Below are 25,426 nucleotides of genomic sequence, written 5' to 3'. Positions count from 1 at the left end.
TATACCCCAAATAGGAAAACATCAAAATAATTAATTTTGGTATATAATAGGAGTTATTATACATTGTATTAGTTAGGTTTACTATTGCTATTGCTCAATTGGAGAGGAAAGGGTTTATTTGGCTTCCACTTCTACATCACAGTCCATCACTGAAGGAAATCAGGACAGCAACTCATGCTGGGCTGGAACCTGGAGACAGGAGCTAAAGCAGAGGCCATGGAGGGGTGTTACTTATTTCCTTGCTCATCATGGATTGCTCATAGAACCTAGGACCACCAGCCCAAGGATGTTATCACCCACAATGGGCTAAGTCCTCCCTCATCAATCACATATTAAGAAAATGCCCTATAGGCTTGTTTAAAGCCCCATCTTATGAAGGCAGTTTCTTAATTGAGGTTTCCTTCTCTTAGACAACTTTAGCTTTGTGTCATCCAGCACATACACATAGAAATGCAAGCCAGAAAGCATATGGTTTCAGGGTCCCTAGGAGAAAATCTCTACTTAAATCCAAACCTTCTTTCATTGATATGGGAAGAATACATTGTAGCCACACTGTTTACTTATGGACAGTAACTATTTTTGTCTTTTTACCATACTATAAACCAAGATTAAAAATATCAATGATACCAGCCAAAAGGGTCACAATAAAATGAAAAGTGTTCTGGCCTCTTCCCCATTCTCCCTATTCCCTCTGCACTTTTCCTCCAATCAATTTTCTACTGGGTCTTTCCACAGAGCTTTGTGAGTCATCCACGCCATTTGAACAAGTGCTAGGAGCCGAGCAACAGTGGCACATGCCTTTAATCCCAGCACTAGGGAGGCAGAGCCAGGCGGATCTCTGTGAGTTCGAGGCCAGCCTGGTCTACAGAGTGAGATCCAGGACAGGCACCAAAACTACACAGAGAAACCCTGATTTGGAAAAACAAAACAAACACAGAAGTGCTAGGAATGCCACTTAGGGAATACTGGAGTTGCTGAAGGCAACTCGGACAGCAGAAGTGCGGTCTGCAGCAGTGGGATGTTGAGGAGACGGGCGAGTGCGTTGGTAGTAGAAACACTGTGTCTCCTATGGAGGTTACTGACACATTCAGATGCAAGTCTGGTCACTGCTGTAATAAGCAGATAGGGACTGTCCCTAGATGAGAATTCAGAGCTGTGTCTAACAGTACATAAAATAATACGCACTTTCTTATTCCCAAGTGTGCAAGAAAGAAGGAAGAATCACAGAGAAAATTTAGAAGTAAAATCATTGGGCAACAAGTCCTTAAAATGTATTTTTAGTAAACAAAACCAAATACAATCAGAATAGTTTATGTTAATTACTGATGTTTCACAAATTACCCAAGTCTGGATGATAATTTAATGTTACAATGTTCTTTTTAAAATAGTGCACCTTCAAAGTAGGTTCTAGAGCCTGTTGTTTCCTTGAGTTCTACTATTATGTTTTTTAAGAAATGAATCAGCAAATGGTATGTGTCTTTTTATTGTAACATATAAGTATGTAGAAACAACAAGGAAAAACCAAGAGAAAAATATGAAAAGAATAAACAGTATCACAAATAACATGAAACTCACAAGAGTTCTTGACATTTCTGTCTATAAGGAATTTATACTATGGTTTCAGAATTCACACTGCATGCATGGACTGATAAACAACAATCCTATAATGGGTATGGGGTAATGCTCTATTAATTATTAGAGAAGTTCAGAAGCCCCCAAAACAATATATACTATTGACATTTCTCCTGCTTACCCCCCAAAGCTTGATGGTAAGACTATTGCTGAAGACAGTACACATACAAGTCATAGTTGACCCAGTTCAAAGCTTCCTCCTTGCTGACTAGTTTGCATAGTGCCCGGCAGAAATTAGTCTGCAGGCTGCTGGGGGACAAAAGTTACCAACAGCTGTCATATTATTAAAAGTTATTTCCCAGCTGTGAGTCTTGCATGCTACATTACTGATCTGCTAGTCAAGATGTACCCAACGGTACAGTAGTAGGTACAAAGCTATGACAGAATTAACCAATTACTTCCTGATTGGATATTTAGGCCTGCTCCATAGGAGAGAATTCATGAATGGCAAACAGCCCTTGACTTGAAAGGTCTTGAATGCTATGGTGTAGATGTAATTTTAAACAGTCTTATTAAATAAGAAACACAGAGTCAAATAAAGATTTAAAAGCCCAGAGATCAGGCAATAGCCAAGAGCTAAGATGACCTTATCTTACCATTTGCTACTGTCCATCCCCTGAGAGAGAGACCTTTTTTCTGTGTTCTGTCTTTTTATTGCCTTTCTGTTCTGCCTTCTCATTGGTTCTATACCCAACCATATGACTTCTTTGTCACTGCCTATATATAGACCAGGTCTCTATGGTTCATACTGAAGATTAAAGGTTCGGTTCACCGCTTGGCTGTGTCCTTGAACACACAGAGATTCTGCCTGCCATGTGATCGGATTAAGGGCATGTGCCACAACCACTGGACATCTGTTAAATGGCTTGTTCTTAGCTTTGATCTCCAGGCAACTTTATTAACATACAAATAAAATCACATTTTAACACAAATAAAATGTCGCCATACTATGGGAGAAAACTATTATTATTGTTTTATTAAATAAACATGTCAAATTCTCTTTGAAACATTCACATTTATTCAAGTTGCTCTCAGCTTTCACCTGGGAAGCTTTCTATTGTAGCAAGGCAATAGTTAACGTGGAGACTTTTGCTTGGTCAACATTCTGAGAATAAGTAACAGTAGAGTGTTCTACCCTAAACACGACATCTACATCAACTCCAAAAGAAGTGGAAAGAATGTAAGAGCCGCAGGATGGGGAGATGTGCCATAAAAGGGTATCTCTGAATATGACATGGCCATTGTCTTTATGAGTTTCTTTCACTGTGTTTATCTGCATAAGACCTACACAAAACTGTGCCATCAACATTTTACCATGGATGGGGGAAGGCTCATAATGCCCCCAGGACAACTGACAGTCAATGCTTGTGAGACAGAGAGGTGGCCCTTTCTTCAGCGCTGTAGCCACTGATAACCTGCCTGGACCCTGTCGATGCCCATGTCAGCAATCCTAATTGAATCCAGTTTGATACACAAAAGTAATAAAGCCATGTGAGTAGGAAAGAGACTTGTTTTAAACAAGAAGGATTTCAGGAGAAGAAGGAAGGTAACAGTAAGTACTGGAAGGATGGGCCACTAAACCACTATATACATGCATGAAACTGTAAAAGGGTTTTTAATTAAAAATTTAAAAAATTTACTAAGAGGAAATTTACACTGGGTTTTCAAAATTCATTGAGTAGAAAAATAAAATCATGACCACAAAAATATATAAAATTAATAGAATGGTCAATGTTTACCCAGTATTCTCCAAATGCATGAGTCAGACAAGTAAAGAAAGGACTTTAAACCATCACAAAAGTATTTCAAATATCAGAGTAGTGTTCTGAAGAGCTCCAGTCTAGATCAGAACTCTTCGAAATAGCAAGAGCATCAAGTGCTCGAAAAGATACTCATTAGAGGAATCACAGTCTGGCCTGAATGAAGGAGGTAATAATCTAAGCAATCTACCAGATATACTTCAACCAATGAAATAAACATGAATACTATTGGAGACACTAAATGTCTAGCAAGTAATATCACCAGTTCTCCAAATACGAATAAGGATGCAAAATAAGAAATCAAAACCAAGTTAGAAAAGTTACAAGATTCAGTAACAAAACAATGAATTTTAAAATGTAGGCAACGGCGTTGCTGGGATTAAAACAATTAAATTCATTTTCAGTTAAATACATGTGAAGATAAAGAATAGAAGTAACTAAGATAATACTAAATCAGGTATATACATAAATCAACCGAAGTACATGCACATAACAAAGTGACCCTCTATACAGACCTGGATTTCATGTTATGCTAACCCTCAGCATTCACTTAAAACATTCAAAATTAGTAGGGATACCTAAGCACTAATTTCAATTACTATAGCACCACAGCACCATAGTCTAAAGGGTAGCTTTACTATTCTTTAAGATTTTTTTTTAATTGGCTAGCATGGCAACACAAGCTTATGATTTCAGTACATGGACAGACGCAGGAAGACTATGAGCTCAGGTTCCCTGGGCTACCTAGCAAAACACACCTCTTCAAAAAGGAATGTGAAACTTTATTTACATAAAGTTACATCTTTTAGAAAAAAAAAGTTCTGTCATATGTTTTATGATTAAAATATAGAGAAGTGATAATTCAAAATATCAAAAATTGGGCTGTAGAGATGGCTCAGCAGCTAAGAGCACATAAGTGCTCCTCGAGAGGATCAAGTTCAGTTCCCAGCACTCACTTCTGGAAGTTATAGAACAACTGCCTATATCTTTAGCTCCAGAGGAATCTCCCCAACCTCCATGCCATCTGTACCTACAAACACATTTACAGAAACACACACACACACAAATACATAATTAAAAATAAAAATGCTTTCAAAAATTTTTTTAATTTTTATTAAACACAACAAAACATTCAAAACACTATTATTTAAGGTTAACAATGCTCTGCTTATAAAAAATGAAAACGTACTTTTTTTAACTGAAATTTGTATGAAACTTTTTTCTTTTGTTAAAAGTCATTAAAAAATACACTACTTGATTATGTCCATCACTGCTGTTTCCACTGTATAAAATAAATTTGCTTAAAACAGAAAGCTGCTTATATGAACAATGTCAGTAATTGAAATCATAATCATAAAATATAAAGTATTATATTAATTACATAAGGAGAATATTTCAAACAAATAAACATTTACGTCTGACCAAAGTAACTGATTTGCTAATGATACACATCAAGTCTGATAAACCTAACACTGTTGTCTATCTATAAAGGTCTTCATGTTATTTAAACTACTAAAACATTAATCAAGAGCCACATTTACAACAGCTACTCTATTGATGAGGACAAAGGTCAGATCTACAAAACAAGAGGGAAAATGTTTGGTTCTGGCAGTTAAAGGAAAAATCTTTATTACTATTATTGTTGCTCCTGGGATTCAGTCTAGTATGGAACATTCCAAACCACTTCACAAACATACCCAGTCTACATAGACTCACCTAAGTTCAAGGTATCAGATATGTATAAAAGAAAAGATCAAATCAATTTCTTTAGAAATATGTCTTCAAATTGTTCCTTTAAATATACTCTGCACTCTAAAATTTAATTTTATATATGTATATGTGTGTGCCTAGGCATGTGTGTGGAGATGCCCATGGAAGCCAGAAGAGGACAGCCCCATGTGGATGTTGAGATACAAATTCCAGTCCTTGCAAAGCAGGAAGTGCTCTGAACAACTGAGTCACTGCTCCAGCCCTACTCTGCCCTGTAAAGAACAAAGTTTCACTACTAGGTCTGTTATTTCCCTAAGAAGTTTATTCTTGTTTCTAGCATTGTTTAAAATACATTAATCCCTTACACAAGAAAATCAAAGTTTAGTACCTTTTTCTAACATATATGGAAAAAACATTCTATTAATTATACAATATTAACTCAGTTGACCAGATACTTCTCTAGGTGACAGATACAACTATAAACTAAAGATGGGAGCATTATCTTTTGAAGAACACACATTTTATTGGCAGAAATGGGAAACAATGTTGTAATAAACATCTTCAGGTAACAAGAGCATAGTAAAATGACATAGAAAAGTGCCATGATGACACTCATAAAAAATTGCCATAATGAAACCCATCAGTTTACAACTAAAAATGTTAATTTTTAAACATATCCAAAAATAAAACCACAGGTAATGATAAACACTGAAGAAAAATAAGGAATATAAGAAAATAAATTAGGTAAAAGTGACCTAGATAACATATTTCAAGAACTCTGAGGTAACATCCAAAGTGGGACTTAAATTCAGTCCTGAGAATGGGTTTCCCAACCTCAGAGAAATCACTAGGTTTAGAGATCCTCTCCAATAGCCCAAGTGAAGAAAAAGACAATGGCTCACTTGAGTCGTCAATGTTATGTCTTGTAATATATAAAAATGTTTCCATGTGTTTAGAAAGCAGCAGCTCGAATACTGGCATTTTAACACATGCTTAGTTTGGATGACCCATTCCCCCACCAGGTCCTTCCTCTCCTTAGTCTTCAACACTCTAATCCCATTAGCTTCTCTTCCCTTCTCATCACAGTGCCATGAGCCTACTCTCTTCTGCATCAAAGGTTCTCTCCTCCTGCCATGGCCCCCTTCTAGTTTACTATCTTCTACACCTCCCCACAAACTACTACACAACTATAAAAACTAGAATCTGTGTATGAGACAGATAGTGCAGTGTTTATCTCTCTGTGCTGGTTTACCTAAACATAATTATAAATAAACTTAATAGCTTCCCATTCCATCCATTTTCCTGCAGATTTCATATTTTCATTTTTCTTCATGGATAAATAAAATTCCATTGTGTTTATGAACCACATTTTCATTATCCATTCATCAGCTGGAAGTTAGCCAAAAGCAAACAACAAAACAACAAAAGTAAAAATAGGACTGACAAGTATCTTTCAAATTGCGATGAGATAGACGGAGTCAGTGACAATGCTGTCTGGATGCTAATATCCCCACCACTAGGACAGGGACAACAGCTGTACTGGACCATGGCTGGTCATGAACTGTTAGCATGACACCATGCTAAATCAGATCAGCATCTCCTTCAGCCATCATCAAAGACAGACCCATCCTCTTGCAGTCGGTGGGCACTAATCCAGAGACCTACCACTGGACACTGTGGTGAGAGGGGGAGAACTCGGGACACTCAGTCCTAACTGGAATGTCTTCATTAAATGCCCTACCCTCTGGACTGAGGGACTATGCGGAAGGGGAGGAACAGTATTGCCAAGAGTCAGGGGTGAATGGCAACAAGGAAACAGTCTTCAGACACGTGTGAACTCACAGAGAAGTGGCAACATGAACAGGACCTGCACAGGTCTCAGCTAGAGAGCGATCCCAGTGCTAAAAGAGGAAGTCAACACAAGCACCCATCCCTAACCCAGAAGGGATCTCCAAATGACAACTCTTTCAAAGGAAAAACTAGTTTTCTCCAATGGGTCTCACTGGATATACAAACCACACTTACAGGAAGCCCAAGCTCAGAAGTAGGTGGTCAACACAAAATGGTCAACACTCCTCAAATTATTCCATAAAATAGAAACAGAGGGAACACTGCCAAATTCATTTTAAGGCCACAGTTACCCTAATACCCAAACCACATAAAGACCCAACAAGGAAAAAAATAGACCAATTTCCCTTATGAACATAAATGCAAATTTTCTGAACAAAATATTTGCAAACCAAATCCAAGAACACATCCAAAAAGCATCCATCATGATCAAGTAGGCTTCATCCCAGAGATGCAGGGATGGTTCAATATCAAAAAATCATTAAATGTAACCCACCATATAAACAAACTGAAGGAAGAAAAAAATACATGATCATATCATTAGATGCAGAAAAGACATTAGACAAAATACAACACCCCTTCATGATAAAAGTTCGAGAAAGGCTAGGGATACAAGGAACATACCTAAACATAAGAAAGGCAGTTTACAGCAAGCTCATAGCCAACATCAATTTAAATGGAGAGAAACTCAAAGCAGTTACACTAAATGAGGAACAATACATGGCTGTCCACTCTATCCATACCTATTCAATATGTATTTGAACTTTTAACTACAGCAATAAGACAACTGAAAGATATAAAGGGGATACAAATTGGAAAGGGAGAAGTAGAAGTATCTTTATTTGCAGATGATATGATAGTATATTTGAATGACCCCAAAAATACCGACAGGGAACTCATGCAGCCGATAAACACTTTCAGCAAAGTAGCTGGACACAAAATTAACTCGCAAAAGTCAGTAGCCTTCCTATATACAAATGAAAACAGACCAAGAAAGAAATCAGGGAAACAACACCTTTCACAATAGCCTCAAATAATATAAAGTATCTTGGGTAACTCTAACCAAGCAAGTGATGATTTTTATGATAAAAAAAACTTTGAAGTCTTTGAAGAAAGAAATTGAAGAAGATGTCAGAAGATGGAAACATCACCACCCATGTTCATCAATCAGTAGTATTAACATAGTTAAAATGGCCACCCTACCAAAGCAACCTATAAATTAAATGTGATCCCCATTAAAATTCCAGCACAATTCTTGACAGATGTTGAAAGGACAATTCTCAGCTTTGCACGGAAACATGAAAAGACTCAAGATAGCTAAAACAATCCTGAACAATTGAAGAACTGCTGAAGGTATTACCATCTCCAACTTCAAGTTGTACTATAAAGCTACAGCATGGTATTGGCATAAAAACAGACACAATGATCAATGGAATAGAATTAAAGACGTAGATAAATCCCCATACCTATGGACACCTGATTTTTTTAAAAAGAAGCCAGAAATACACACTGGGAAAAAGATAGCATCTTCAACAAATGGTGCTGGTGAAACTGGATGTCTACATGTAAAAGAGTGCAAATAGGTAGCATATCCATTAAACTGCACAACACTCAAGTCCAAGTGGATCAAAGAACGCAGCTTAAAACCAGATACACTGAAGCCAATACAAGAAAAAGTAGGGGATAACTTTGAACTTACTGGCACAGGAAAAGACTTTCTGAACAGAACACTGTTAGTATAGCACTAAAAATCAACAATTAGTAAATAAGACCTCATAAACTAAAAAGATTCTGTAAGGCAAAGAACACCATCAACTGGACAAAATGGCAGACTACAGAATTGGAAAAGATTTTTACCAATTCCATATCTGATAAAGAACTAATATACAGAATATATAAAGAACTCAAGAAACTAGATATCAAAAACCAAGTAATCCAATTTTAAAAATGGAGTACAGATCTAAAGACAGAATTCTCATTAGCAGGAACTCAAATGGCTGAGAAACACTTAAACTTATATCTTTAAAATATATCCATACACTTTCCAAGTTTTTATCTCCTAATGTTACACTCTAGTTTAAGTAACCATCATGCTGAATTATTACTTAGCCCTACAGCTGAGCTACTGGCTTCTATCATCCAATTTCTATCTGCATTAACCATGATGATCCTTTTAAGACATAAGAGAGATAGTCTACCTCTTCTATTCAATATCCTGCAATAATGGAATTCACCACAAAGTACTTTCTAAGGTTACTCAAAATTTTGTTCTGTATTTTTATTGACCTTCCTTCACCTGCTTTTCTTCATTTGATCACTATTTTAGCTATGTTCTTCAGACATAGTGGGAAATTTCACACTTGCACAGTGACTAGTCTCTTGGCTGAGAATAACAGAGTGTGCACATCCCTATGGTATATACCTCAAGTACATGCCCAAATCTCACCTTCTCAATGAGTCCTAACAAGAACCACAGTATTTTAAACTGCAAACCAATCATTAATCTTTTTGTTGTTATTGTTTAGTTTTGTTTTTTGAGTCAGGGTTTCTCTGTGTAACAGTCCTGGCTGTCCTGGAACTCGCTTTGTAGACCAGGCTGGCCTTGAACTCACTGAGACCCACCTGCCTCTGCCTCCCAAGTGCTGGGATTAAAGGCATGCGCCACCACCGCCTGGCCCCAATCATTAATCTTTTCTTCAAAACTATCCCTAAAAGATCATCTCATCCATTCTGCTCTGTATTTTCTTTTTCTGTAGTATTTGTCACTATTCGTATATTATACAACTTACTTTGTTTATAGTTCATAATCTATATTTAAAATGTAAGTTCCACAAAAGATAATTGCCTGTTTACTGCCATATCCTCAAAGTTAAGAAAAATTTGATACTGAATATAATAAATAATGAATAAATGAGGAAACCGTGGCTGAAAAATACAAAAGTTCTTGGTAGTACCCAAGATCATAAATATTTACTCATCACAATGTTTCAGATATTGTTTCCACCACTTTGATGTTTTCCACCAAAATATACATATTTACCATTTTCTTTTTTTTTTTTTTTTTTTTTTGGTTTTTCGAGACAGGGTTTCTCTGTGTAGCTTTGCGCCTTTCCTGGAACTCACTTGGTAGCCCAGGCTGGCCTCGAACTCACGGAGATGCGCCTGCCTCTGCCTCCCGAATGCTGGGATTAAAGGCGTGCGCCACCACCGCCCGGCTATATTTACCATTTTCTAATGTCTTTATTACTAACACTACTATCTATTGAAAATATATCTCAATACTTATGTTCTCTGGTTAAATTTTACCTTATTTTTCAATGTTAAATTAGTACACTGATGGGATCAGTCAAGCAATATAAATAAGCCTCCTTGAAACATTACTTCTGCTTAGGATACTATTCTGAAAAACCATCAACCTTTTAATCTATACTTCAAGTCTTCAAATCCATTAATGCAAACTCAGCTATCACAAACACACACAAAGTAACCTGCTCATCATTCTGGTTTTCCCATTTGTTCTACCTTATTAATCATTCATTCTCTCTTTTTTTTCTTTCTTTTATTGAAAATACATATTTTTCACGTCCTCAACTTCACTGAGAACCCGCCCCCCGCCCCCCATCTTCTCTCCCATGGGAATCCACATCCTTTCTGCCTCTTTGTAGAAAGCAAACAGGCATCTAAGGGATAACAATAAAATAAAATAATATAAAGCAAAAACAAGCAAACCAGACTATAACAAAACAAACAGAAGAAAAAGAGCCAAAGATAAAGCAAGATATACATATATAGATGTGCATCTTATGCAGAAAATTTCCTAAAAACCCAAATTCAGAAGTCACAAGAACCTGTGAGTTAGAAAACAAGAGCAGCCTGCCCTGTAAAAACCTTACAAGAAAAGAACATGCGAATACGGCACTGGGCTTGTTCTGTGCTGGCCACCTACTGACGGGCCTGGGCCTGGCCTGAAGAGCCATGTGTACCCAGGGAGACTCTGCGGGGACTAACTTTGTCTTCGAGAGCAGCTGTCATCAGACACCGCTCTGGTTTGGGGCCGGTGTCTCCTTCTCAGGGCTGGAAGCCATCTGTCAGAACTAAGCACCTCCTGTGCACAATGCACAATCGCTGTGAGCTCACATGTATGTCGGCCCTGCGGTGTGCAGAAGGCCTTGGATCATTACTGTCCTCCACCCCTTCTGGTTCTTACAATCTTTCTGCCTCCTTCCACAGGGTGCCCTGAACACTGAGGGAAGAAATTTGATGGCGACATGCCCTTTAGCACTGAGTGTTCCAAGTTCTCTCACTCTCGGCACGTTGGCCAGCTGGGGGTACCTGTATTTGTTTTGATCATCGTGTCTGTCTTTATGCCAATATGATGTTGATTTATTATTCTTACTGCTGTGTACAATTTGATATCAGAGATGGTGACACTTCCAGCAGATCTTCCATTTTCTTAAATATTGCTTTCCTTTTCGTTTCTATTCTGTCACTGCTTCAGTTTCCCACCACTAATTGTTGGTTCTTAAAATCTTCTCTTTCTGTTCTTTAAGTGGAAATCATACCTGTTGATCACCCGCCACATTTTCGCAGCCCATAATAACAAAAACTAAACTTGTGCTATTCTTCCTCATGGCCAGACTATGACATGACAGAGAGAAAACACAGATACCCAATTCTAAATGGCTCTGCAAACAAAACTTTATAGAAAGTTGCCAATAAATATGGATTCCTTGTACAAATACGAATAGAAACACCAAATTATTTTTGCTACACTTAGACACAATTATTGAAAATAAAAACCAGAATCTCAGCAGTGTAACTCTGAAGATTATAAAATGACTGCACATTGGCATAATTCAGTAATCAATAAACAAAAGCACTAAAATATTACTGACTCAAAAACAATATACACAGAACACCAAAGTATCAGTTCATACAGAAAAAAATAAAAGAATATTTTAAAGTAAAATATAAATAGATATAAAATAAATTACCTTCCTTCATTGACAAGTTCAATAAAAGCAAGGCCTGCATTCTTCTGAATAGAATTTTGCCACTCCTGAAAAACAGAGAAAAATAGCTGAGGAAATTATACTTAGGTTAGTTATTTTAATGCCACAACAAAAAACATCGTCCATATCAATTTCAACTTCCTTTAGTTCTTAAAGGAAAAGTTATGGGAAGCCTGCTGCTGACTCAACACAGGCCGGTGAAAACAGGGACTGAAACAGAAAGATCCATTTCATTAAGTGAACACTTGCTTCAGTCTAAACAGAAAGAGCAGGTTCATATTTTGCCTGCCATTGTTGTTTTACACCACTGTATTCTAGCTAAACTGTTATCACCAAGATTAGGTTCAACAGAAGCAAAACATACCAGGGGCAGATAACATAGATATTGATAATCCAGAATGAAGAAAGATACTCCCACCAAATGACTACTAATAACATAGGGAACATGAACTGGAATACACCAGTTATGAACTGGAAAACTATAATTTACTGGCATATAACTTAACAATAAGTGCTATAAATTTCCAACCATACTCACTAACCATTAAAAATTTATACATTAACTTTATCCACTAAAACAATATCCATTAAAAAGCCTAGTGTGGGAATCAATCAGAAAAGCATGTTCAAATGAATACTTTATCCCTTACTCTCAAAACCTATGTAAAATAAGCATTAAGACAATTCGAAGTGGCATTACAAATTGAAATACTTTTAGAAATGGCAGTGAATGTATCCATGTTTATGCATTCATGTGTCCATATCAGTCCACCATGCTCTATGCATCTGTGTACATACATCTACATAAACGTGAATACTCACACCTATCTTTAAAAAAACCTGATACATTTTTTCTTAACACTCTCAGGTCCCTTGTATTATAAGTTATATGATATTGTTCAACTATTATTTTTGTTCTTACTTAAAATCTAAATTGAAAGACTAGGCTCAGCTATTTACAATTGCTCATCATTAACCAAATAACGTTTCTGAATGTAACAACCTGTGGAGTTTTAAATTCTATGTCATTTCAAGGTAATTGCATATGGATGTGTACATTCTTCTTCTGTTTTTATTTTTTTGTAACCACTTTTGTTCTACATTCATTGTGTTTTAAAAAAAATCCAAGGTATCAGGAGTAAAACAGTATGCCATGATTGTGCTGAATGACTCCATCTTTCCCAAAAGTATTTGTACGACCATACACATAGAATATATAGAGTAAAATAAAAATTAAAATAAAAAACAGTAGACATGAAAATGCATCCAATAATTAGATCTGCCAAAAGGAGGAAAAGGCAATGAATTATTAAAAATAAAAAAGAGGCAGTCATAAAGACTTGTTTTCATCCTAACACAAGGAGGATAAGTTCTTGGAAATTTTATACTATTTTGTCATGATAAACACAATATTAAAATATTTCTATTCCAAGTATATCTTATTATATTTATTATACATTATATTATATTTATTACATTTTATTCTACAATTTAACAACATTTAGGAATAAGTGAAAAGAAGTCTATACACTCTCTCAAAATTCACAGTTGCCACCCAACAGACTATAGATATCCTAAATTTATTTCAATAATATAAACCAAATCAAGTGTAAAACAGATATTTCAATCAGATTTAAAGTCCTTTTAGGTCAAAATGAAATTAACAAACGTGGTAAAAGTAAAAGCAATCAAATTCCACAACAGAATTTATCCTAAAGAAAAAAGCAAAGAGCATATCCACATTTCTTCTCAGAGGTAGCAAGGTAGCAAGAAGATTAAGGGTAAGCAGAAATTATATCCAGGGCAGAGGGTCCCACTCTTCCCATTCACTCAACACAAAACCCTAAAATTCAAGCTGAATCTAAAACTACTCTCAAAGTCATATTATCTTTGAGAGTATCATCTAGTATTCACATTGATGATATATTATTCAAAACTATAACCAAAGAGGGCTTTATTACATAATTTGAATTTCATATAAAGAAAACATAAGCATACTCTTGTCTATATTTTCAATAAATTAGTAAACATTGTTGATTTTACTTTTGCCCAAATGAATTCTTATGTAAAAATAAAATCATAAGATATGCTATTTAAATTCTAAAAAATTTTAAATAGCATTACTGAAGTTAGACTGAAAATATGACAAAATTGGTACTTATAACTAAAAATCACCAATTAAAAAATAATAGTGACCTAAATTTAGATTGGCATGTCAAACAAAATACTATTAAAAACAAATCAGATCAAGAGTTGACTACAATGATATATACTTAGTTTTAAAGTCTTTTAATAATGAAGTGGATATTTAGATTTCTGTCTAAATAAAAGAAAAAATGAACAAAACAAAATTTTAATGCTATTATTCATAAAACTGCTATAATGAAACCTACTACTTTGAATGTTATCTTAAAAATAATTTTTTAAAAGTCCAGAACAGAACAAAAAATTAGACAAGAAGGTACATGACAATTGGAGAATGACAACTTTTGCTGATGCTCAGAAAATCAAATTTATCACTTGACTTCTGGTTCATAGAGACAGCATCTATAAATCTTTTTTATTTGTTGTTTTAGTTAAGGTAAAAGGAATATAATAAGTGACAAAGAAATCTATTCAAAATTAACAATGCTTATGAAAGGGAAGTTGAAGCCTAAGAGAAAATATTCCTACTTTCTTTTTTTATATATATATATTCCCAATGATCAAACCCAATACATTTTCTGTGCAATAAAACACTCTCTACAGTAATTTGTGGAAGTTGCCAAAACTAAAAAGAATATTCATTAATCATGGTGTTTGAAGGCATTTTTCTCCACTCAAAAACAATTATCAACAAGGCGTTAGTCTAAACAATTTTATAAACCACAGCTCAATATAACCTTTAGTGAGTTTTAATAGTTGAAAGAAAAGCTTAATGGTCATCATCTTTCATGATCATTTCAATATTTCATAACAGTATTTACAATTATATAGTGATACAAAATGCACAGTACATTTAAAGGTCTTGGTTATCCTTTCCCAAGAGGTCCTGATGAAAACACGTTAAAAGCCTCAAATCCAACCACTAATGCAAGTAAGTAATTTCAAAACACACTTGAGCACTTTCAAGAGGAAGGCCTCAAAAAGCAGCAGAGTCAATAATTTCATACCTGTGCCTAAGCTATATTTAATTGATTATCACATCCTAGGACCATAACTGTTGCCGAATCAATTTTTACTAAAACACACTCTTAGGTTTACTAATGCTCTGAAGTCATGCAGTGACAACAATATGAGAACATTCAAGACTACCAGAGCATCACCAAATGTAAAGCATGTGTTTTGATAGAAAAGAAGATTTTTCAAAGAGAGAATAAAGCCTTTATTAATGATATTACATTGATTCCTATGTTTCTCAAACATGGAGAAAAATAAACTGACATACAAATTATTTATTTAAATTAATTTAGAATGCTAACATACTGAGATTAACTTTAGTTTTCTAAAAATTAAGTATCATAGAACATATTTAGTGAAGGTACTATACAACTTTGCCTATATTTTGAAAGTGAAAAAGTTTAAAAGATAAAAGTAATTCCTAAAAATTAACATGTTCAAAAGCACAGCCCACACTTTGACAAGGTTCATTACATGTAATTTTTCCTATCAATTTATTTTGAGAATTCATCAGTTTTGATAATCACTGCAGTAACATCCTATTTTGTGACATACATTATTTCTAGATGAACTTTTAACTTTTTGAGTAATTTCCCTGATGATTAATAAACTAAGTATTTGTATATACTTTTTAGAAATTGTTCTATCTGCTCTTAAGGAATGTTTACTCAAATAATTTATGAATTTCTTCAATGACCTAAATTTGGTTTTAGAGCTTCTATTTTGTTTAAACAGGGTTCCATGCAGCCCAGAGTGGCCTCCAACACCCTATTTAATCAAACCGGCCTGAACTCCTCCTCTTCCTTCCTCCACCTCCCAGATGCTGGAATAATAAGAGTAAACTCAGATGATTTCAGTTTCTATGCTTCTAGTTGCTGCTCAATTTCCTTCAGCTCGTTATATATTCCAGACACCAATCTATTGTCAGATAACAGTTTGTAAATGTTTTCTCTTACTACGTATGTTGACTCTTCACCCATCACTGTTTCTCTCGGCAACTGGAGACTTTTATGATTTGAGATGATTATATTATCTATTTTATTCTTGTTGGTGGTTGGCTGGCCTATTATTCTCCAGAAAAGCATTGCACACAAACATTCAAGTGTCTCTGCTATATTCTCTAATGTCAGTTTGCTGGTAGTGAGTATTATATTTAGGTCCTGGGTCCAATTTGAGTGGGGTTTTGTATATTTTAAAAGACAGATGATAGATGAATCTGTCTGGAAATTAATATTTGGTTTTGTTAGTACTGATTACTGACTAAAACAGTCTTCTCCAGTATTGCTTTTATTGTTGGTAAAATTCAATTCACTGTAACTATGTGGGCTCTCTACTCTGTTTCACTGATGTTTGTACCCATTTTTAAGCTAAGACTGTGATATTCTGGCCACAACAAACTATTACTTAATTTCAGGTTAGTAATTGTTAGATCTTCAGCTATTTTTCCCCCCACTCAAGATGGAATTGGCTTATTGTTTTTAGAGGTTCCAGGTCAATTTTATGATTGCTTTTATCTTTTCCTATGAACGATAAATATAATATGTACGTCTCTTTCAGTAATATGAACATCTAGCTTTTTGTAACCATAAACGAACATGGAATGTCTCTCTAGATTTTGGTATCAACTTTAATTTTTGTTTTTTTTTTAAGCCACATGTGAAGCAAGCTTTAGTTAAATACTGGCCAGGTGAATGGGCTCTGGCCAGATCCATACCCAGGTTCACGGGAATGGCCCCTAGTCACATTTTTCAGGGGCTCAAAAAGCAAAACCCATAATTCACCACATTTCCCATAAGATCCAACCAGGGGCAAGCATACATCCTGATTTACTTCCTGCCTGTGTACCTCCAGCCAATATCCATTCAGGGACAAGAGTTCATCCTAACATAGTTCCTGCCCACATGTGATCAGACACATCCAGTGAAGATAAGTCACTGGAACTCGGTGAGGGGAGTGAAAACATGTGGCTTGCTATCTCCAATAAACAATAGCCTCCAGCACTTCAGGAACTATCTGTTTTGGGGCAAGGGGCTTATATATCAGAGGCATTTTTGTTTCATGGACTCTTAGGCAAGTAACTAAAACTTTGGCTCTCACATTCCCCACTTGAGTTGTATCCTGAGTTAAATCTTTGACTCTGTAATGGGTACCTGTTTATATTTGGATCTAGTAATCATCAGCTTAATGGTACTCAGACAGGAATTATCATTTAGTTAAGGCATGAATGATACAAGAGCCAACAGCAACTGGCAGACAGGCCAAAGGCCCTGAGATGGCTGACACATCTCCCCTTGTCCCCCAACAGGCTGGAATGTTAGATCAAAAGGATACTCCCTGGCATAGGGGACAAAATGGCTACCCATGGTGCCTATCAGCATACCAGGAAAGGTACCTGTTAAACCACACACACCAAGGTCTAGGAACAGGTAGATTTATCGGCTGAAATAGTTCTACAATAGGATAGGGCACTCAACCTGATCTATGTGAAAAAGAGAGGTTATTGTATAGCTTTAAGAGAAAATTATTCTTACTATACAAACCACTCAGGAATCATCAGAAAATATCTGGCTATACTAAAAAAAGAAAAAAAAAACAAATCATTGCAAAAAAGGGGGACCTGAGATGAAACAAATACCTGTTCCCCATTCTTATTTATTTAATTTTTTAATCCATATTTTGCAATTTTTATTGAATTAAGCTTATAATTAGTTTAGTTTTTGTTTTCTATTTATTTATGGTAAACATTTGAAATGGGTCTGATTTTGAAACATAATATAGGTATATAAAATGTTATTGATTTTTGTATGTTCATTTTGGGTCCTACAACATTTTATCACTTCTAATAAACCTTAGTATATTCTTTGAGTTGTGTGCATGTAAAATTATGTCATCTGCAAACAGACAACATCACCACCTCCTTTTCTAATCAGGTGCTCTTTCTTTCTCTTGCCTTCTGGCTAGGATTTCTATTACTATGTTGAATAAGAATGGAGAAAAGAGACAGTTTAATCTCATTCCACACTGAGAGGAGTTTCATTTTCATAAGTCCCACAGTCATTCTTCATTCTTTAATGATTAATCTGACTAGTATTTCAAAGGATAAACCTTGAGATCTGAAGCTCTTCCGCTTGCTATATATAGTCTGTTGCCAACCATCTCAATTGTATTTTTTTATTTCATTTATTGAGTTCTTCAGTTCCAAGATGTTTGATTCTTTTATGGACTCTGTCTCACTGCTAAATTTCTCATTCGTATCATGAAATGCTTTTCTACTTCACTGAATTATTTGTATTTCTTTGTATTTGTTCTGTTTGCTTGAATTTTTTTTAAAAAACTTTTAAAGAAAGTTGCCGTTTTCCCTTCTCCTTGAGTTCTGTGGGTGGGTATTAGATTGTCTTGTTTCTTAATGATTTTTTTTTTTTGTCCTTAAATTGCTATTTATACAAAAGGCAAGTCAGTTAACTTTACCAATTTTATAGGCTGTCTTTTGAAAAAGAGAATGTCCATTGGCATCATGGCATACATCAGCTGAGTATGCTCTATTGTCTATGGGTCCAGATGAACACCTATTTCGTCTCCATACAGCTTCTTTGTTTATAACTGATATCAGGAACACCTATGGAGATGCTACAGTAGGTAGGATGCCATTATCTCAGGTGGGACAGTTTCACCAGCAGCTCAGTATGTGGCATGCAGGACCACGGTGCTGAGCACACACGAGCTTTAATAACTTATGTGGAGACGAAGATATCAGAATAAGTCCAGGTAAGCTACAGCAAACCCGTGAAGAAAAAAAAACAAAGACAGTGCCCAAAAATCACCATCAGCCATGCAGAGAAGTGGTCCAGGTCTACCTGACGCAGCTTGTCCAGTAATTAAGAGTAGGGCTTCTATTAGAGTCTGAGATCCATGCAGATGTCCTCACAGGCCTTGGCTGGTGAAGACATACAACTAAATAAAACATCCCTGGTCATAGGTGAGTGGATCAGGGTTCCTGATTGCTTCTCGTGCCCACATGTGGGTAGATGGACCTCCTTGATATATGCATGTTTTCCTATGTAGACAATATATATTTATCTTGTATTATTCTGAAAACCTCCAAATAACAGAAGCATTCAAGTTTCATGAATACTCATGACAAAATTTGAAAATAAAAATGTATTATATGTTGATTATTAAGTATTTGTTGTTTTTCTAAAGTCAATATTCTAACCTATCAAATGAAAATAACCTTAATTTCTATGAATACTAAAATCCATTAAAATAAGTTGTGAAGTTTGGAATTAAACATGATTTATATAAAAGAAAGGAACAAAGACTAAATTAACAAACACCCAAACTCATAATTACCTATTTTGCTTCCTTATTAAAAAAAAAAAGTTGAAGTCTTAGTGGTTTTAATTTATTTTGGCTTTGTTTAATGGTTTTTGTTATCTTGGTTTGCGTTTTATTCATTGTGATATATGTTTATGTATACATTCATTTTTTAATTAGGGAGTATGTAAACATGTGCACATGTGGTGACTTTGTTTCCTTTCATTTAGTAAGGTCTCAGGTAGCCCAGGCTGGCCTCATACTCTCTATATAGTCAAGGCTGAACTTGAACTCATAAGCCTTTTTCAGCAGGCTCCCACATGCTGGAATTACATGCTACAACACATGGCCCAGGGTTTTCTTTCTTAAAGCCACGTTGATATGTTGTCTAGGCTGGTTCAAGCAATCCTCCTGCCTCAGACACCTGAGGAACTGAATTGCAATGACACTCTACTCAGCTAGGGCTTGCATTTTTAATTAAATGCCCACACTAATTTTTAAAATGTTATAGTTACCTTTCTTTGTTTAAAAAAAAACATCAAAAAGGATCTGCTATACTTCAAATGACCAAAAGAGATGACAGAAACACTATCATGAGTCAAAGAAACAGGTCAGAGAGGAGATATTGACTAAAGAAGGAAATGTATGAACATAAAACTGAGAAACATTATACATGAGACTAAAGGCCAAACTGAGGTGAAACTTGTTCTGGGTAGGGATATAGTGGCCCTCAGTGCATAAGGGAAACTTTCAGTGACTTTTCAGCAGCATGTGTCTGTGTGTCAGCACTCTCTCAACAGTGCATCTAACATACTGTTCCTACCCTGACCACATGCCAGTAAGGAATACAGCAGAACTGTAAAGGAGAAATCTTACTTTATCGTTTCGTCACATGAGATGTCTTTCAGTGACCGTAAAACAGGTAGCTGCCCTTTGAAAAGTGCTAGTCTCATTTTTGTGAACACATTTATGTATAAAGCACAGTATGGTTCTATGAGTAAAGTTAAAAATAAGAGAAAATTAACTCTATTAAAATTTGAGCATACAGCCAATTTCATAATAGTTAGCAAAAAAAAAAAAATCAAATGGAGCCCTATATACAAGGAACTGGCTATTTCTAAAGTAACTATTCATAGGATGTATAAACTATAAAGATTTTTAAACTGCAAAAGATCAGGATAACATATAATCAAATACCTATTTTTATAAATATATCCTAGCTATCTAAAATACTCAATTAGAAAACTTAGCTGTGCTCAAGCACATAAAACATTTATTTTCAATTATGTATAAAAATACTCTTTAATCGATAATGAATTTCTAATAATTTCCTAATTCAGTTCAACTTTGTTAATATCTTTCACTGTTCAATACAGAAAGTATGGTTTCCATAGACAGCAAAAGTTGTTCTAACCTTGTCTAGCTACAAGCTCCCAACAGATGATCATAATTAAGACTATCAGGGATCCACACTCAGGAGCTATATAAATGTGTCCTATTAGTACATGGTCAGTCTGCTCGGCAACTCTGCTTCTCCAGACATATGGCAACTCCTGCCCTTTGAGGTCTGAAGTCAAGTCTTCAGGGAATCTCAAAGCCTGCACTGAAATTACAAGGCGGGTTCATTAAAGACTGCTGGAGGGAGACCATGAAAGACATCCATTACAACTATATAAAATGGCTAATTATTTTTTAAACATTTTAAAGCTATCTAATGTACTCAATGTAATAAGAAGTATTTACCAGTCAAGTTATTTTTTAAAGCATTAGTTTCATGACCTGTCCATTTTTCTTCATGGCTGCCATTTCTACCCTCAATACACTTAACACTCATTTAACAATGATCAAATAAAGACTTTACTATCATATAAGTGATAAAATTAACCCATGCCTCTTTAAAGCCTCTCCTACAGATTTACAAGCATATTCCATATACAGTCATGGTTTCTTTTTTCAATTTTGGTTTGAATTTTTATACACTATTACCTTGAACTCAGCCAGAAATACACATACAGAAATGTCTCTTTAGACTTAATTTTTATAAAAGGTATGTTTCTATAACTTTTATTACATTATAAACTAATAATATTTAAAAGTATGTGTATAAAATAATATAAACTCTCAGTCAATATGTAAAGAAGTAATCATCAAATATATGCAAAAATGAAATATACGAAGGTTTGAATGTTTAAATTTAAAATGTTTAAAATTAAAAGACTTTCTATAAATTGATAAATAGGAGTTGATATATTTGGATATCTTACCATGCCAGAATTTTTAATATAAAAAGTATAAATATTTTCTAATTAATAAGTGTTGTCACTTTAACTGTTCAAATGTCTAGACGCTTTTTGACTTGGGAGAATAAAAATCACTATTTATTAAGTTTCACAACAAAACAATGTTACATCTGAATATTTATTTCAGTAACAAATCTTTATAAAATGTTATATAAAATTCATTAGCTTGCCTCAATCATTTCTTCAAAGCACATGTATGTTATTTGTGACAGACTAATTCCAGAAAGCAATTACAACTTCAATCCATACGTAAAAAAAAAACAGAAACAAGTACATTAACTCAGTTTTAAAAAAATAAAAATCTAAAGAAAACAGATTACCACTGATTTATATGGATGTCTAGTGCTGAAGTTAATTACAAGTAACCTAATAAAATAGTGCCGTTATTATTGTGTAGCAAGTAACAGCCATAGACTTAGAAGCAGAGCTCTTTATGCTGCCTTTTTGTGCACAGTCCCACAGCACACAACATTAAGAATTAAACATGTGGTAAATAAGGCCATACAAAAAACAGCAGTTTTTAACTAAAAGCAGAAAACTTTCCTGCTGTTTAACTACTTGGAGTCTTCTATGCTGCACACTCACCACCATCAACATATACTATGTAATTCATTGAAAAATATGTCAAGGTTAATATAAAATGAGATTTTAATTCAGTTTAACTTCAAATAAAGGATAATTGTAAAGACACATATTTGGTTGGTATTCATCATAAGCAATTAAGATTTATGTTTATGATGTGAAGTGATGTATCTTCAGAACTAAAATTATCTAAACATCATACCACAAGTCCCCATAAAACTCTGGTCTCAAATTTTAAACACATACTATATAAGAAACATACAAGTAATAAAAATTTCTCATAAATGTTGAGCCATAAAACACAGGCCAATCATACATTATAACTTTGGTTGTGAAAAGGAGCAATACTTTCAATCCAGAATAATTCAGTCATCTTCAAATGTTTATCAATACTCCTAATAATATGCTAGCTAATACCTAGTAGAGCACAGAATTCCAAACACATGCTTTGGATACACACCATGATGTAAGCCACTCTTCCGCCTACAACATAACTTACATAGCAATATAAGGAACCTTAAAACCCGATGCTCTTACATCTGAAGCTTTCTCTGTCTCAACATGATGCTCAAAGTTATGATTAACTGAAATTGTATATATTTAAATATGAAATGTTCTGTTTTGATAAATCGGCATATTTTATGTAGTAAGATCAAGTCATGAACAAATTGATCACCTTGTGTACTTAGCATAGTTTTTGAAGCCAGAATCAGATTCTTAAGAGAACTTTCTCCAAAGATATTTGTCCTTTTTCCATCCTGACAAAATTCAAGTTACACAAATTTGTAAAGATAATAATATAGTCAGAAAGTTTTTAAAAGTTCTGAATGAAATTAAATATGAATTATGTTAAAATAAATGTGGTATAAATGAGGAGAACTAAAGTTTACAAAGACCTTCAAACATCAGATTCTTAACACTCATCAATGTTTCCATATTTGGCATACCATACGGACTTTCCTAGGAAGAGCTATCATTATGATAAGAAGAGGAAGTGATGGAATCACTGTGGCGTCCATGGAAGAAAGCCAATGTGACCCATTGGAAAGAAAGGCAAAAATTGCTAAGCTATGAGAAATTCTTAGAAAGTTAATACTTTATGGTTCAAGATGAAAACAGGTTAGACAGAACATATAATTATAAAAAGTATATAATAACCTCAGAAAAGAAGAACATAGAGAAGAAGAAAATAGTGTTATTTTACTTTATGAGATAAAGATGTAAGACAAAAATTAATTTCCTGAAAGGAAAAGTGGAGGCACTGAAAATACTAATACAGGGAGAAAGTTCTGTATTCTGAAAACACAAGTCAGCACAAATAACTTTAAACTGTGCCCTATTTTGTTCCATGAGCAGTTATGTATACTTTTATAAATATTAAATAACAAGCTCTTAGTACATTCACAGCACTCAATAAGAAACCAAGTCTTTGGAATATAAAAGAAATTGATTCACCCAAGTCTACAAAATTTGTTAACCATCAACAGGAAGAAAAATATTTATGAGTATTCAAAATCAGTCACCAGAGCATTTTCCAACCTCAATCATTTCTTTCAAGAAATGGCCAAAGTCATTTTCCTTTTTATATTGTTTAACTCAAAATGGAGACAACAATGATCTCAGCACTGTCCCTGCACATTTTTTTGCTACCATAAAAGCAAATAACTAGCTAGCTTCAGGGATCTGATTAGGGCTTCATTTAGGCCTAAGTCAAGGTTCAAACTTCATATTTTGTAAGAATCATTTTGTAACTTATAACTTTCATGTCATAAGATAGTGGCACGACCAAAAATTAGGCACTACAAAGACAGTAGATGGAATGCCTGTAGAATATTCTAACTGCACCTGTCTTGAAGGTACTACAATATACTACATAACAATCTTATCTCAACAGCTACCTATGTCAAGCAGTGTAAACGTGTTAAATTAGAGAAGCAATATGTGAATCTAGGTCCTAAAAAGCTGGGAAGGCCAAATTTAACTAACTACTTTGACTGAAATCCATTAGTGTACCATAAATATACTTTGTATAAAAAATGTTATACTTGAATACAGTTGAGCCTTTAAAAAGTCAAAGGATTTGACATTAAACCAAGGGAATTTAAAACTACATTTTTAAGCAAACATTTCGTAACACCACAACTAGTAGACTGATTTAAAGTTGGAATAGGAAGGTGAGCACCAAGCCGTAACAACTATGAAAGAGAGATATTGACCTGTACTCCCATTTATATTAATCAAAGAGAAATGCGATACTCGGGATATTCCCATTTGTGTTCCTCCCTTTTCCTCTCTTCTTAATCCAAAATTTAAAAGAGGAGTTGTTAAACAGCAGGGAGTCAGATTAAAACACACTTTATTTTCAAATGTCTCCATCCTCACTAGCTGACTTCCTGTCAGGAAGAGTTCCATTTCACTGAATACCCCAATCAGCAGGGAACTTGCAGAATTAAGTGCCAGTTGATATTACTTTGTTTTGCATTTACCACCCTTGAGAATAATGTTCAAAGATGTCGTTACATAGCCAGCATGGTCTCATCCTTCTGACTAGACGGCCAAGCCACAGGGTGTACTGCCCATTCCACAAAATGTACCTTTCAAAGTTGTGTTTTCTAAATCCTAGTGTGCTGGTGAATCAACGGGATGCCTGTATTTCAAATTAAGCCCACTATGAAAAATGAAATTATGTTTTTCTTTGGCCGTAAAAAGCACTTTAATTAATATCAAAGGACAGTCTACATCAAAATGTAAATAAAGAGCAGTGTACAGTGTATGTTCACTAACCTACGATTTGATTTAAACATTTTAAGATACATTTTGTTCTTGAAAAATGATACTTTATACTTGATTTACTTTGTTTTTTTATATGCTTGCTGTTGTATGAAGACATATGTTCCTACCTTCAAATATGAAGTTATTTTTTTTAAAGTTTTGAAACAATTCAAAACATTAGGTGGTTATTAAGCACGAAGTATTTTTTAATAAGCTGGTTCTTTTTTTTTTTTAATTGTTAGTGATTCTAAGATTTTTATGATAAATTCAACTATCCTCCATAGAGTTTAGAAACTTCATATCTATTCTGGGACGGTTTTTACTGCCATCTCATAAG

At 34.6% G+C, this 25,426-nt stretch overlaps 1 protein-coding gene across 2 annotated transcripts in view; it reads right to left on the bottom strand.

The window, feature by feature from the left end:
- The window catches only part of Lrba (LPS responsive beige-like anchor protein), a 571,922-nt gene that overhangs the window by 388,746 nt on the left and 157,750 nt on the right, over positions 1–25,426 (bottom strand). For both annotated transcript variants that reach the window (XM_006976444.4, XM_042279232.2), the window contains exon 34: positions 11,945–12,009. In XM_006976444.4, coding sequence (XP_006976506.1) covers positions 11,945–12,009 — 65 coding nt within the window. The remainder of the gene's footprint in view (positions 1–11,944; positions 12,010–25,426) is intronic.

This window comes from Peromyscus maniculatus, chromosome 6 (genome assembly GCF_049852395.1).
Source record: "Peromyscus maniculatus bairdii isolate BWxNUB_F1_BW_parent chromosome 6, HU_Pman_BW_mat_3.1, whole genome shotgun sequence".
Lineage (NCBI taxonomy): Eukaryota > Metazoa > Chordata > Mammalia > Rodentia > Cricetidae > Peromyscus > Peromyscus maniculatus.
This window is presented reverse-complemented; position numbering and strand designations above follow the sequence as displayed.